The 15,277-nt window shown below is 37.3% G+C and overlaps 1 protein-coding gene across 1 annotated transcript in view; it reads left to right on the top strand.

The window, feature by feature from the left end:
- Positions 1-15,277, top strand: part of PCCA (propionyl-CoA carboxylase subunit alpha) — a 260,731-nt gene that overhangs the window by 149,654 nt on the left and 95,800 nt on the right. The window contains exon 19 of the mRNA XM_072347043.1: positions 12,013-12,115. Coding sequence (XP_072203144.1) covers positions 12,013-12,115 — 103 coding nt within the window. The remainder of the gene's footprint in view (positions 1-12,012; positions 12,116-15,277) is intronic.

Genomic DNA, 15,277 nt, shown 5'->3' with positions numbered 1-15,277 from the left:
CTTGGAGTGTTGGCTGTGTCCTGCTGTTAGTGTACTGCATAGCTTATTTTCAGTACTGTTGCAGTGGAAATGTTATCAACAAAATAATAGGGGAAGAAAAAGTATCTTATTCAATATTGTCTGCATACTTTTACATGTATGTGCCTTGATTTGTCTATTCTTCAGCATGCTTGCTTCATTCATGATTCACAAAGGCTATAGTTAAATATAAGATATTGATTGAAGGGATAGATAATTCATTTATACCTTTGTTATTGAGTATTACAGTTTTCAACCGTTTCTTTTTCCTTTGATTCAGCTGCAAAAGTGGGATGGGACGCAGAATGGCCTCATTATTGTAGGAGTATTTCTCTGTTCCCTGCAATGATTCCAAAAGCTCTTGCACACTTCATCAGTATTATTGTAATTCTTTGGCTGCAGGATATTTGGCAGCTGTTGCACCCCACTGGCAAATCCTATTCAGACTTCACTTCCATTCACCATTGCCATTGGAGAATTGATTTCTCTCTCCTCTGCTCTAACCTTTCCCAATTCATTTTGGATTGTTCAATGTGAAACATTTTAATTTCATATCATACAGCCATTCAGCTCACAATCCTTTTTTAACCTGTCACCAGGGTAACAGCATAGCATGCTTTCTTTAGGCAATCAAGTTTTTATTTCACATGCTTAATGTTGCATTAAATGTTTGCATTTTGTTTAACCCTCTTAAATACTTTGAACTGTGGATATATTTTGCAGGGTAGCGAAGTCTCCGATTTCAGTGTCAAGTCTTTGCAGAAATTGCCTTATTTGAAATAAAATTAATAAATAAATGGAAAAGCAGAAGGTGAATACAGTAATGAGGAGGTTATTAGTAAAATCTCTCAGAGATGAATGAGACAAGCATCTGTAGAATGGCAAAAATGTTTTTCTTCTGTAAAAACCCTTCAGAAGCTTACAGTATGATCTTTACTCCCGTGCTTTAGGATTACTCTTACCTGTAAGCGCTTGTAATCAAATTAATGCAAATATAGGATTAAGCATGCAATAACATGACTTTAAGAAGTGAAATATCTGGCCTATATCTGTCAGCCCGCTTGAAACCGCTTACCAGATATGTGTATAGGACTGCAAACTGAATGGCAAGTACTCTACTGCATAAAAATAAGAATTTTTTAGGATGATGCAATTGAAATATGAAAGTCACGTTTCTGGCATGAGCAACAGGCTATATCTATTTTTTTGGAAATGAGAATAATAGTAATGATGCAGTTGGAGTACTTTACTGCAGACGATTACAAAAATAAAATGGAATGGACTTTTTCATACCTGAAAAAACATTGATGTCATCTGTGACCTTGCAGAGCAAGTTCAGCTTGTCTTAGTGGAAAAATAGGACCAGCTAGGTTCTCCTCCACCTATTTGGCTGGAAAGTAAAATGAGTCTGTAATAGATATTATTATAATGCCCAGAATTTTATATCTTATGTCTGTAATTATAAGTAGAGATGTAGAGCAAAAAGGGTTTTTATCTGTCATGTTCTATTCTCAATCATGTAGACAGAAAAGATGGGAAAAACTTCTTTTTAATTATAACTAGTGAAATGTAAGACCTCACAGTATTGTAAAGAATGCCAAACTCTGCTCATTTACAGTGAAATAAGCCTGTTGTAATGAAAACAGTATTCATTTTAACACTTCATAACACTAATTTTACAAAGCTTCTTGCTTGCAAAATAGTTCACACATACTCATACTCTTTTTTTATAAAGCAAAATATTTGCAGTACTGTATTAGCTAGGCTGAGTTTACATTTGATCTAGCTCTTTTTTGAGGAGAAAGCTGCTTACCAGACCCATAAAGTTGACTTTGTTAGTCTTGAGTTCAACAGCGTACAGCAATGCAGTTCCTTCTATAAATTTCTCAGTTTTCTGTCCACTTTCTTTTTGTTTCCCCCAAGCTGAACTGTAAGCTACCAAATATCATTACCTGCCAAAAGTGGTTTGGCAGTGCTTTGCTGCTGAATTTTGCCAAAAGAAGCCAAACATATGGTAACAGTTAATTTATTGGTGCTTCTAACCTCAAGGGAGCTCTTACAGAGAGCATATTACCTTTTTATCTAAAATATTCTAAATAAAAGAGCTGCTAGCTTGAAATTTGATACGCCTGTATAGAAGCTGACCTTCAATGCATTTATGCTTGATTCTGTCTTAAGGATAAAATTAAAAGTGCAAATGTATAAGATTGAGCCGAGGCTTCTTTCTTTCTAACTTTGAGAGAGTCAAGTAACCCTTTTTGCTCTTTTCATAACCTGATAGTGTAGTGGCTCACAAGTAAAACTACTTGGGCATGTCAGAGTATTTCAGATGACATACTTAGATGGTGTCTTAAAAGAAATGCATCCTGATATCCTTTGAGGCGTGTTAAGTATTCAGGTGCCTAAATGTTTTTTCTCTGGATCTGTGTTGAGGCTGCCCAAATGACTTTTCCTTTTGTGATTATGGGTGATTCTTTAATATATATCACAGACCAGTCTTCAGTGGTTTACTTTTGTGTAATTAGATGTCATGCTTGGAGTTTGTTTTGGCTGTGGCTTCCCTTTAACATGCATCTTCAAAGCCTGTAGTGTGAGAAAGACGGGGCAGGAAAGAGCAGCGCAGAACGTGGTTCTTTTGAAACCAGGGATGTTTACCTATTGACTAAGAAAGGAGATGACAAGCCTTTATCCTGTCTGTCGCTGGTGCTTAGTAAAATTAGTCTTGAAACGCTTGTATTGCAATAATGCAAACTATTTGTCCACTGAATCCCAAATTAAAAAAAAAAAAAAACACAACAAAAAACAACAAAAATTAAAAATCTGGAATATTTGTTAAATTTTATCTTTCCTAGGCTTCAACATGTTGTTTTAACCCAGTGTTGTGGTACGTGTTTCTGAGGCTTCTCACTCTGCCATGGGTAGCGGTGTGATGTACCTTGACCAAACAGCAGTGATTTTTTCTAGGCCCTGTTGCACATTCTTCTACCAGACATGGAAATTCAAAGCCAGATCTGCATCTGGCTGCACCCAGCCTTTACTGTTCTTCAGAGCGGGAGATGCCATAAACCAACAGCTTTTCTATGTTCATTGCCTTGAAGTAGTGGCAGCACTTCTTTTCTAAATCCTTCATTTCCCCCACAGCCCAATGCCACAAATCCTAGGACAAATCACAGTAACTTGAAGATCACTGAATACTTAAATAGATGGATATTTGGCCCTCTCATTATGACTTGTTTCATATTCCATGAATGTAATTCCCCCAAAATAAACTGAGGGGGATTGAAATGCAAAATCCACTTTGTGTCAGTCATTATGTGCCGTTGTGTTACTGCCACTCTTTGGGTCCTTCCCACAGGCTGACTTCTCCACTTTGACTGTATTCAGTGGAATGTTTAGCAGTTTCATTTGATAATAGTGAGCTGCTGTAACAAATACTTCAGTGTTTTCTTCCTGTATCTTATTTTTGTCCTAAACAAACAATAACCCTAATTTAACTAATATTTTTTCCTAAAATCCTTTCATTCGCACCTGTTGCATATAGTTTTAGTTGAGTAGGAGATCTGTACATCGTTTCTCTTGTTGGCTTTCATGTTACTTTGAGGCCATAACATGAACAATGACAGGCATCCTATAAAAAGGATGATAAAATGTAGAGTGCAATAGAGATTTATCTTTTGAATGCATATAATTTAAAATAATTGGAGCCTGGGTTTTTGTGGCACAGATTCATGGTGTCTAAGTAGTGTAATAAAAATAGACGAGTAGTTCAGCCTATCTGAGAACTAACTTATTGAGGAGAGGTTTGTTCCTCTTTTCATTGGTATTAAAGGTAAGATATGGTTAATACAGCTGTCCAAAGCCCAGTGGTGTGAACTGAAGTGGTAAACTGAAGGTGCAGTAGATGATGTATTGATGCTAATGTGAGTCATCGGAGCTCTGTAATGTGCTCTAATTGTCTAGATGTTAAGAATTAATACTTACTGAAGAAATGCATGTTCTGTGTTATCTTTTTAATATAATTTAATTTTTAATGAACTCTTAGGATTTTTTTCATATTCTGTTTTTTCTTTCTAATCTAACAGAATTAGTGGCATTAATTTCATTCGAGAGGAACTGAGTGCAGATGAGATAGAGAACAAAGCTTTAGAATCTCTGAAGCACATGTTTTTTTATGTGCCAAGGAGGGGATGTGGCTGTCGCATTGCCTGCAAGAAAATAGCATGGGTACCTCTATCCAAATGCTCTGATCGGATTTATCTGTGAATTGATAGATGCATAGTTCATGTTTGCCCGTCATCTTGTACCATCTTGATTATGTATCCCTGCATATTTCCTGGATTAAGTCTCATAGAGAAGAAATCACAGCAGAGCAAATATGATCAGTGCGGTGGTATTACAGAAGTGATCTGTGATATGAAATGGTTAAGCTATTAAATGAACTCCTTTGTCTGTGTTGCAACCAAGTTTGCAGGAGGTGGTCAGCTCTGTGATGTGTGAGCTTCAACAAGTTTATAGTTTCTCATCAGTTTGCAGACGAGTATTTTCTGTGCGCCTTTTGGAAGGCCGATATTCTTAACCTCGATGGTGTTGCCAGATTTCTTTAGATATGGCTTTATTCTGATGTATTCTCTTTCTTTTAACTGTAGTAGTCGCCTCTCATTCACAATCTTAATAGAGTAAATTGACCAGGTTTCACCATGTTTGGTCTTACACCATTTATTCCTTAAAGAAATACTGCATTTCTGCCAGATGTTCCTGGCTGTCACGGTGCATCTCTTGAGATGAAAGATGAGTTGATGTTCTTTTTTGGGATTAACTTGGTAAATTACTTGTAGTGAAAGAAGATATTTTAATGTAATAGAGACAGCGCTGAAATGTCAGGACAAGATATTTTATTTTATTTTATTTTATTTTATTTTATTTTATTTTATTTTATTTTATTTTATTTTATTTTATTTTATTTTATTTTATTTTATTTTATTTTTTCAAAACAGAAGTTTTAAATTAGATTCTAAAATGAATATTTTGTACTCCCAACTGGCAGAATGGTTTTTCACAGCCACACTGTGTGGTATCCTCGGTGCTTTCAACTGAGAGAAGCTAAACGCTTCTTAGCATAACTCTTTCAGTGGGCTTGAATCTAAATATCAAGTTTTGCCTGAACTCTTATGAAGATGGAAGGGTGCAGCAATAACTGGTAGAAACACAGTTGTGAGATTACATACTTTAATGTAAGAGAAATTGCCCCAAACTTTTTCTTAGCTACAAGCAGATGATTATTCTTTTTCTCTGTAGTGGTTTTCAGCAGAAGTCAATATTGTTGACTGACTTGATTAAAAACACCTCCTTCCAAGTCGTTCTTGGTAAATAGTTACTTAGACTTAGGAAAAATGGCTAGGAAAAATAATATATATATATATATATATCAGAAGCACAGATTTGTAAATTGCATGTAAAACAAATGTCTTTTCTCTGTACTTGTGAACATATGATCTGAGTAATACCTCTCTGACTTTGAGACAGGCCACCCACCTTTTTCTTAGTACATGCAAACCCTATTGCTTGTGTTACTTCCCTTTGGAAGGCAGATGTCCCTCTCGTGTGTTCCTGGAGGCGTTTAAGAGATGTATGGATGTGGCACTAAGGGACATGGTATAATTATGGGGCTTGTTAAGCCGAGCTGATGGTTGGTCTTGATCTAGAAGGTCTTTTCCAACCTAAATGATGACTCATTCCTTCCTAGCAGAAGCAGGGCGAGATGATGATTTCCTCCAGAGTTGCTTGGACACTGGCTTCTTTCTTGTGGGAGTTGAGAGGTAAATTTGGATCCTCGTAGCCTGAAGGAGATGCGTAGCAAAGATTTTTCATTCTCTGGGTGCATTTGCTGCAAGCACAAATTTGTTACAGCAGAGTTGGCAATAGCAGAAATCCTGTTTCTTTTTCCTGATAGATTTAATGCTAAGGGCAATAAAAGATTTTTTAAGAGGCTTAGAATTGTTGCCATTAGCCTGTGTGCCTGGAGCACACCTTCTCCTTCAGACTGTGGAGTCAGCTTTGGCAGAGGATCCTCAAGTTCCTGGACATGTGCTTGGCTATCAAGAAGCTAGATGTAGAGCAGGCAAGCAGGACCCATTACATTAGAAACGTTTAATAAGAAAGAACCGGGATGACCTCAGGTTGCCTGTAGGGTTAGTTGACAGAAGTGCTTGAGCTACACACTTAAATCCTGGTAGCTACATTCAACCTGGAGTTACAGAATCTAGATAGAAATATTTTGTTACTTTGCCTTGATCTGGGATTTGCTGATGAAGGCATTGAAGGCTCTCCATGAACGCTGCATTGCAGGCCTTTATGTCAATCCCCCAGAAGTCTTCCGTTAAAGGAGGCATCCAATTGTATATTGCTTTGATTAAAAGTACATTTCACTCCATAATGTTCTTTCAAAGCAATGCTTTCTGTTTTGTAGAGCAATGCTTTCTGTTTTGTAGTTTACCTCCCACATAATTTCATTTTTTCCAGTGGTCTCTGTTCAGACGTAGCACATATCTATAAATTTGCATTTTTGTTATTGATCTAAACTCAGTGTGCAAGAAAATGCAATATAAAGCCATTCTGACATAACCACTTTGACATAACTATTGGATAATTCAGCCTTTGTCTGATAGCTGGCACACTGGCTAGTAGAGGTTATTATTTTGTATGACACACGCAGAACTATAATTTACTCTAATGATGGTATATTTTCATACTCTTGGTGAAAGGAGTATATGTATACATAATGCATACATAAAGGAGAAGGAAGGGAAACCCATTTTTATGAATCCATCTGAATATATGCAGAAGTGTGTGAGAATATATATATATGGAAAATATTTCAAATTGCTGAATAAAATATTCCCAGATTCTTAGGTTCCTTTCACATAATTTTTAGTTCTTAAAATAATCCTGTGAAAGTGCTGCTTTTATCTTCTCTGTGCAGCGATGAACTTTTATGTTGGAAAGTGTTGAAAGTACTCAGATAGTAAAGCTTAGATTTTTGTTTTGTTTGGCAGTACACTTCTGTTTAGAATTCTTTTAATCTATCCATTCCCTGCTTTTATATTCATCTGATAGTTGAAGGTTCTGTGAAGGATATTTCTTTGTATGAGAACTTATTAAACCAATAACGCTCAAAAGTATACGATTTACTTCCTTTTTTTCTTGTTTTATATCACAAGACATACTCCTTTTTGAGCTGTTAAATTTCTATTTGCTTTTCTCAAGTTTTTTTTTGGGGGGGCAGGGGGAGTACGGAGAAAATAAGAAACAATTTATATGGTAGATCTAAAGTTTCATTAAAATTGCTTATGCCCTGTCCCAGGCATTTTAAGTGGGCCATCTGTCTAAACATCTCTCCATTTTTTTCTGATCATTTCCTCGACTTATTCATGAGCCATGGGAGGGCTCCTTTGTAGTCTCCATGTAGCTGGTTCAGTCTACCCCCACTGAATACATCTATGTGCTTGCATAACATATCTTTTCACAGTGCTGGAAATTCTCTGAACTTGGTTCAGATGAATGGCCCACTTTCTGAAGGTCTTTTTTTCTCCTCCTGCAAAGATTTGTATGCAGAAACTGACCTTGGTGGCTACAGAATCCAGCACATTATTCTTGATCATTTTACAGGCCACCTGCTGTGAAAGTTATGATGAAGGATTTCTTAATGATTCTTTGACCATTAACATTGTTTTAAGTCAATATTTCACTTTTATTTAACTGCTGAATAGGTAATTGCACGATTGAAAAGCAGCTTTACAGAATGCCACATAATGTGGTCTTCAAACGCTTATAATCTTTCATAACTGGAGAGTTTGTTGTGATAGTTTGGGATTTCTTTGCCTTTACCTGAAAGTTCTATGCAGCAAAAATATCAGGAGTAAAAAAAAATGTATTAAGTTTTCCCCAGCGTTAGAACTCACATTTTGAATCGTAAGTTAAAAAAATAAGAATAATGAAAAAAAATCCATACGCAATTTTCTGACCCTTTTTAGGAGCTGGTGACATTTATCGTAGCTCATTACATCATCAACGGTAATCAGGAGAGAGGAGTTTATTTGCCACAAGCTGCAGAAAATTGTAGTTTTATTGAGTTCCTTCTATGCGATTGGATGATGACAATAAAAATGGACAAACTGGGGCAGGGTTATTACTTGCCTTGCCTTTGTCAACGTCTGTTTCCTTTCGTTATTTATTTTTTTGCCTAGAACTGATAATAGTTTAACTCGTGTCTGTTTTTCATGAGTGCAGTGAGTGTGTGTCAAGCTAAGATTTTTAGTAGTTTTCTGCTTTCCTCACCGAAAATTTGCTAAGCAGGAGTGGTAATGGCTGCATTGTTATGAAGTATCTTTCATTTTTCTGTCAGGGCAGCTGGGGGTAAAAGGAACATAATGCAGTATGCTGTGTATGAAATACCTTAGGAGACCATGACATCATCTGCAGTTGAGTAATGAGTGACAAGGATTGAAAAGAAATAACTAAGCAGGGAAAAGGAGCTGTTTTTCTTCTCACACCGTTTACATATTTGTATAACTTATGTGGTTAGAGTAACACCTTTCTGACTTAGGGCTGGGCTATCCACCTTCCTTATAGCACATGCTCCTTTTGCTGGTGTTACTTCCCCTTGGAAGGCAGGTCAGAGAAGACTGTATGGAAAGAGTTCATTATGCCCTTCTCATACTGTCTGTGCTGCCACAGTGTGCTCCCTTTGCTCTCTGCCTCTTCTTGTGTGTAATACTGGCAAGGGAAAACAGTCTCTCTGTGGCCCTGCTTCCTGTTCACCAAGCACTCGACTTGCTGCTGAACTTGTGTTTCTTCCTGCAGCCAGTCATCTCCACATACCATTTCTTTGATGTTTCATGTGCTGGGACTGAGAGAAGAAAGGGGATGTTGAACTTTGTGATTCTGAATCTGAGATTGCAGTTGAAAACACCTACAAATTTTACTTCTTTTGTATTGATAAAAATGACATTATTCTGTCTTCCGGTATGTTTATAAAATGTAAATAGAATAGCTCAGGTTTCATCCCAGTATGTAGAATTTTTAAAAGTTTTAAATCTTTGAAAACAGCCAGAAATTCACGACATTTGTATCAAATAGTGGAAAATATATTCAGAAGTCCTGTCTGGGGGGCTTTCTCCTGCACTCGGGCATCTCATACGCTATAAAAATACACAAACAGAACACTCCCTCTCCCTTTCTTAATCTGATAGAAACTTCAGCATTTCTATAGTAGTTCACAGGCTTGATCAGCTTTCTACCTGTTGATATTCAAGAAACTTGGATTGACTTTGACTTTTGCTTTTAAACTTTGTAGCAGGTACCCTATGATAGATCACACACGTAAGCATTCAAATGGGTCTCAGAATATCTCCATATATAAACAACAACAGCAAACCAAACCCAACAATCTTATTGAAATACTGAAAAAAAATATATATTTTTTTGAAAGGAATTTGTTTTAATGAAGAAAAAGCAGAATTCTTATGAGATAGTGTACATATCCATTTTAGTCAATATGGTTGTAGATTAGTTACATAACCCCAGGCGTTCGTTTAGCAAAGCTAAAATAATGGCCCTGGGCAAGAGAATCCAGCAATTCCAAGAGGGGCATAAAACTTACAGTGTACTTTGCTATTAGATACATCTCTGGACCTTGCCCTCTTGACCACCGGTGTTGCAGAGAGGAATTATATGCCTGTGGGGCAGTTTGAAACCCCGTCAAAGCAATGATCATAGTCATGCCTTTCAAGAGGCATGCATCCTGTTTGGAGATACACTTGACAAAGCTCAGCAAGACAGGACTGAACAAAAATAATCCCTGCTGGAGAACAAGACTGTCTTTCCTTTGATGGCCAGCGGCCAGATTCATGAGGTCACTTCCAGTCAAATGCAATATGAAGCAAGGCCATGGCAGCAGGGTTATAAGGAATCTCATGCCATCAATGAAGCAGATCCTACTAAGCTGCATTTAAGATGAGACTTACTTCTTACACAAGAAATATGAAGCTTCTATAGAGCACTGTAGGTTATTATAATAGAATATTGTGTAGAATTTAGCTAGGTTCTTACATAGTCCACTACATTCCTCCTTACTGTTGCTCTTATGCCAGGAAGTGCAAGGAAAACATCTCTCTGCCTGCTACCTGTCCAGGAAATTCCTCAGTTCCTCTTCTTCAGGAACTCCAGTGTCTGTAATGTTTCCTATCAGCCAGTGTAAATGTTTTTGGTGACATAAAGAAGTTTGAGAAATGTCATCGCACCCAATAAGCCATAGAAGTTTCCTCAGGTTTGTTGTTTTGACATTTATCTCTGTATATTGAATGAAAAGTATAATGCTTGGCATCATCAGCATGGGAACAGGCTATTTTCAATATTATGAACTTTATGAGGAGTGTTGGTTAGAAGTGATCAAGGATGTTTGGTGAAACGTGATATAAGACTCTACTTGGCTTGGATCCAGAGTAACTAATGGTGAATGCATCTATTAGTCTAGCTAATACATTACATGTTTTGATTTTACCCATTTCAGGCACATTGCAAAGCACAGTTTTTAGAAGTTTCTATTTGCCTGTATTTTAGATGTTGAAAATGCCCAACCTTCTTAAAGGAATTGCGTAAATCCTTAGCAAGTCAGTATATTATCCTTGGCTTAGGCAGAAAGCTTCATCTGTGCCTCTGGAGGACTCAGGTGCTTTTCCCTGTTGATTCCAGGCACGCCGAGCACTTCCTTTGGGGGAGATGTGGTTCACTGGGCCCCTGAATCCTTAGCAGACTGCATGTGACACAATCCAGAAAAAACGTGTTTCCAGGTTTTATGACTGAGGACTGCACTGGAACATTCTATGATAGATGAGTGTTATACCTCAAAAGAAGATACAAATGGGATGTGCTTACCGTCTGTGCATTTCTTATGGAGAATGTGAACACATGTAGAAGTCAGTGTGGAAGAAAAGCTCTGCCAAAATAACGTACCTTTGTTCTAATGGTGTTAAACTCCACCTTCATACCTTCTTGTTTAGGCTACAGAGGAGATGGCTGATGCTAGTGTATGACTACCAGAAAAGATTGCAGCCTGCTTTGGACATGAGTTGTTATAACAAAACTGAAGAGATCTGGGAAGCTACACAGGGAGGAAATAAAGTGACAAATACACATTTTTAAATAAGACAGTTGAAATCTACTTATTTCACTCTGAATTAGCAAGAATGAGTCTTCAGGTCTGTTTGCATCGCTGTCAGATATGCTTTGTTGAGCTGAAGTTGGAAAGATTCGTGGTCCTTGTGTTACCCGATAACTGGTGCAACCACTGACTGCTGCAGGAATAGATATAATCCCATGTATGGGTTGTTCTTGTGTTACCTGGTAACTTGTGCAACCACTGACTGCTGCAGAAATAGACGTAATCCCGTGTATGGGTTGTGATAGGCAGTCATTTTTCAGTTTATTTGAAGGACTCTGTGGATGAAATACCGTAAAATGTACATTAATTATAAAATTGTGTGTATTACTGATTTGGCTGAATCTTTTGTGTCTAATTGGGCTTTAATTAAGGTTTACTAAGAATGAGATGAAAGGACTAGTGATTATATTTAGCACTTAGAAAGAATGCTGCAGCTATCACTGTTGCTATTCTTCTGCCAACCCTCTTTCTCATCTGCTTTTCATCCTGTTTGAATTAATTCTTTAGCGAGTGCTGGCTGCATTTAAGAGCTTCCCATAACTATCAGCATACCCAGTGTGTCAAGGCAAGTCTAGAAAGAAAGTAGAGTGCATTTTCTCTTCATACCCCATTTGACAAAAAAATGTATTCTATATTTTTCTTTTGAAATATGCTTTCCTGGTTGTGTCTATAGATTAATGATGTTTTATATCCTTCATCCTATGAGGAAAGTGCTCCTGGTTTAAATGGGAAAAACATGTCATTTGTTAAAAATTCTTTTTCTCTTTGTTTTTTAGAATTCCTATTGCTAAACCAAAGAGAAGTAGCTGGGAGCTCTCTGTGCATCTTGGGGACGGGGTTTACCCTGTTGTAGTTTCAAAGGATGGCTCATCATTTTCTGTAAGTTCTGATCATTTCCCAAGATTTCTCAGTCCATTTGAGACAATTTTTATTGTCATTGACTCTTACTATAATTTCCTGTTTGCTCAGTTACCAAACATAGATGTTTGTCTTGTCTTTAGCAGGAATAACCCTGGATTACAAAAAACGACTCAATGTTAATGAAATAGTGTGTCTGTATAAAGGTTTTTCTCTGTGCGTGTCTGTAGAACATTTTTTATGCACCTAAATTAGTTTTTTAATTAACAACCCTCTTTAGTGTCTTGTTTAGAAATAAGGTCTTTATATTTCCACTGTAAATATTTAAGAGTGACAAAATAACTGCAATGTTGAGAAACGTTAATATTAGCTTAATTTAGTGATTAAAAAGACAAAGAACTGAACAAGTTGCATATATAATCATACTGGAATGAAATTATTTGGCACCTAAGTAGTAAAACTGCCTGCAGGCATAGTAAAATCACTTCAGATGCATGTATTTTAATTATTATTTCTACAAATACTGTAAGACAATTATTTAAACAATACTGTCAGTATGAAAGGCAGACAAGACTATGCCAATGGAACAGTGGTGATGCTGTGTTCAGTAGAACAAAGCCAGGATGCAAGCTGGTTGAATAGTGTTAAGACGGTAGATTTATAGAGAGAACTACTTTTCATGTCTTATAATAGTAATTCCATAATAACATGAGATTTTAAGAAACAGTTCACTTCCACAGCATCTGTTAACTCTTAGGCAAAAGTTTTCAAAGGGATCTGAAAAAGTCAGTTTCTCGTAGAATCATGAAATACAGGACAAGACTGTGAGGAACCTCAGAAGTCTCCCAGTCTGCCTCTGACAGCTGTTTGCTCTTCTTGCCAGTCTTCTCTGAAGAATGTTTTGCAACATCTGCTTCGTGATATTTTTAGTTGTGATGTTTACAGCTAGGTCATATTCAGAATCATGAGATTCACTTGAAAAAGGATGTTTAAATGAATATTTCATCAGCTGAAGACAGTATTGTCTTCAATTCACTCTTGCTTTGCTCTACTAAGATTTCTATTTAAGAAATATAACAGTTGAAGCTGGTCATGTTTTTAGGTGGTTATTTTCACTTACGTGAGCTGAGGAAATAAAAATTTCGCCTTTGAAAAATCTTTTTGTTGGCCTAAGTAGGACAAGAATACGCCTAACAAGTTTCTCTTAGTACAGTACATCCATCTCTGTCGCATGGTTTCATACATACTCCAGATAAATATAAGATAAAAGCCTGAGTAGAGAGACCAGAGATACTTTCTGTTCCATATGGATCATAGGTGTGCAGAAAAAAAAGGATGTGGACAAAATCCGTAAGCACCTTTTAAAGTTCTCTCTTGCCAACTCACTGCTTGAAGTGTGGAAGATGGAGGTCATTTCAGCTGTAGTGTTGATTTCTCCTAGGAAAAATGTCGGGAAGTCTTCAGTGTGACTTTTCACTCAGTCCATAGCATGTACCGCTGTTCCATGGCTGTGACTTTCATCCCCACTGTGGAACTGTGCTTTGTGAGCTAAGGCCATGTCTGAACACAGTTTGCTTTGTTTCTTTTTTTCCCCTGAATTAGTGAAATTTATATTTACTGTGTGTTTGTGAACTTCACTGCAACCCATTGCTCAGGCAGCAAAATAGCTTTGCCACAACAGAGCAGGACTGGCAGTGGTCTGTCTGCTCTTCCCCAGAGCTGTCATTGCCCCCAGCCTTCCCACCTTTTAGCTGCAATGTTGCTATCTGTCAGTGGTCAGCCTGGAGCTCTATGCAGCTGTGAGGCAGTTAATTTTAATAAACATCTATGTTTAAGTCATACTAAGGAAGATTTACAGATGGGAGGCCTAAGCATTCTTCTGTGCTTTTGCCTCCAATGATGTTGAAGATAACTGAAATTCTGAACTTATATATGAGTTACTCCTAGGTTAATGAGCAGCAGTTGTAAGCTGCACTATATCTCTCCAAGATGCACTAACTCTTAAGAAAAGAGTTATGTTATTGCTGCTGATAATTATTGACATGCAGCAACTTCAACATGCAGTAAATCATTCCTACGTATTCCACAGGCCAAATCTGTCAGTCAGTTGAAATAGAACTGCTAAATACTCCTAGTATCGCAGCAGCATGGGCATTACAGCTCATGCAAGCCCATTTTAACATGGCATGTGTGGAATCTGATTGCTACTCCTTCAGTTTATTATTCAAACAGTAACACCTCCAATATAATCAAGTCATCTGGCATTACTGAGCTAAGCAAGAGTGAGTAGTTAAGCATGTCCTTATTTTTCTTGTTTGCTTTTGTAAATTCCTTTATATTTCAAAGTCAGTTGGCCCCCCTTTGCTACTTTCCCTAGTAGGAAAATTGCTGTGGGCAAGCAGTGCTCTGCAGGAATCCCACCAGGGCAGAGAGGAGAGCAGCAGGCCTGCAAAGGTCCTGCTCATCTCTGTGCAGCCCTGCAGTGCATTACGTTGAGGGACAGGAGAGTTAGAAGGAACAGAGAGGAAGAATACGTGTTTGTGTAGCCACAAGGTTGGGACAAAGAGACAGCAGCTTTGGTGTTCTGATTCTGCCCTAACCAAGACTGTTTATGAAGATATCATTTTTTAATGATTTGTATCTTGAGTATTTCATAGCTGATGAAGTAAATCATAGTGGGTGCGTTTCACAATGAACACAAGATCTATCTCACTTAATAGTGTCAATATTCAAAATAAATCCTGAGCTCGGGTTTATGCAAAGCAGGAAACTATTTCTGAATACTGAGATTGTTTAGGTACGCTTGTTTTCCCTTGTTACTGGACAAATAGCAGAAGACATGCTGTTCTTTAATAACTTTTCTTTTTGCTGGGGCTCTCATGGGACTGTGCTGCAGATGAGAACAGAATAAATAGAGCATAGTCAAAAATCTTCTGAAATATTATTCAAAACTTTACAGTGGAAAAACAATTGACTTAAGAAAAGTCAAAGACTAGGAATGAGAAATCTTATTTCCGATTAGGAGGTATAATGTAGCTTAAGAAAAAATGGGAAAACTCAAAGCCTTCTTTATGAACTTTGCTGTCAAAAATGCAAGCTTCACTTTTTGAACTTCCACATTTACTTTTCGCTATGAAGTTGGTGTGACATGGGCTCCTGACTTAGTAGGCTGTGTCCCCTTGT

Source organism: Excalfactoria chinensis, chromosome 1 (assembly GCF_039878825.1).
Source record: "Excalfactoria chinensis isolate bCotChi1 chromosome 1, bCotChi1.hap2, whole genome shotgun sequence".
NCBI lineage: Eukaryota > Metazoa > Chordata > Aves > Galliformes > Phasianidae > Excalfactoria > Excalfactoria chinensis.
Note: the sequence above shows the minus strand (reverse complement) of the source record. Positions and strands in the feature narration are given on the sequence as shown.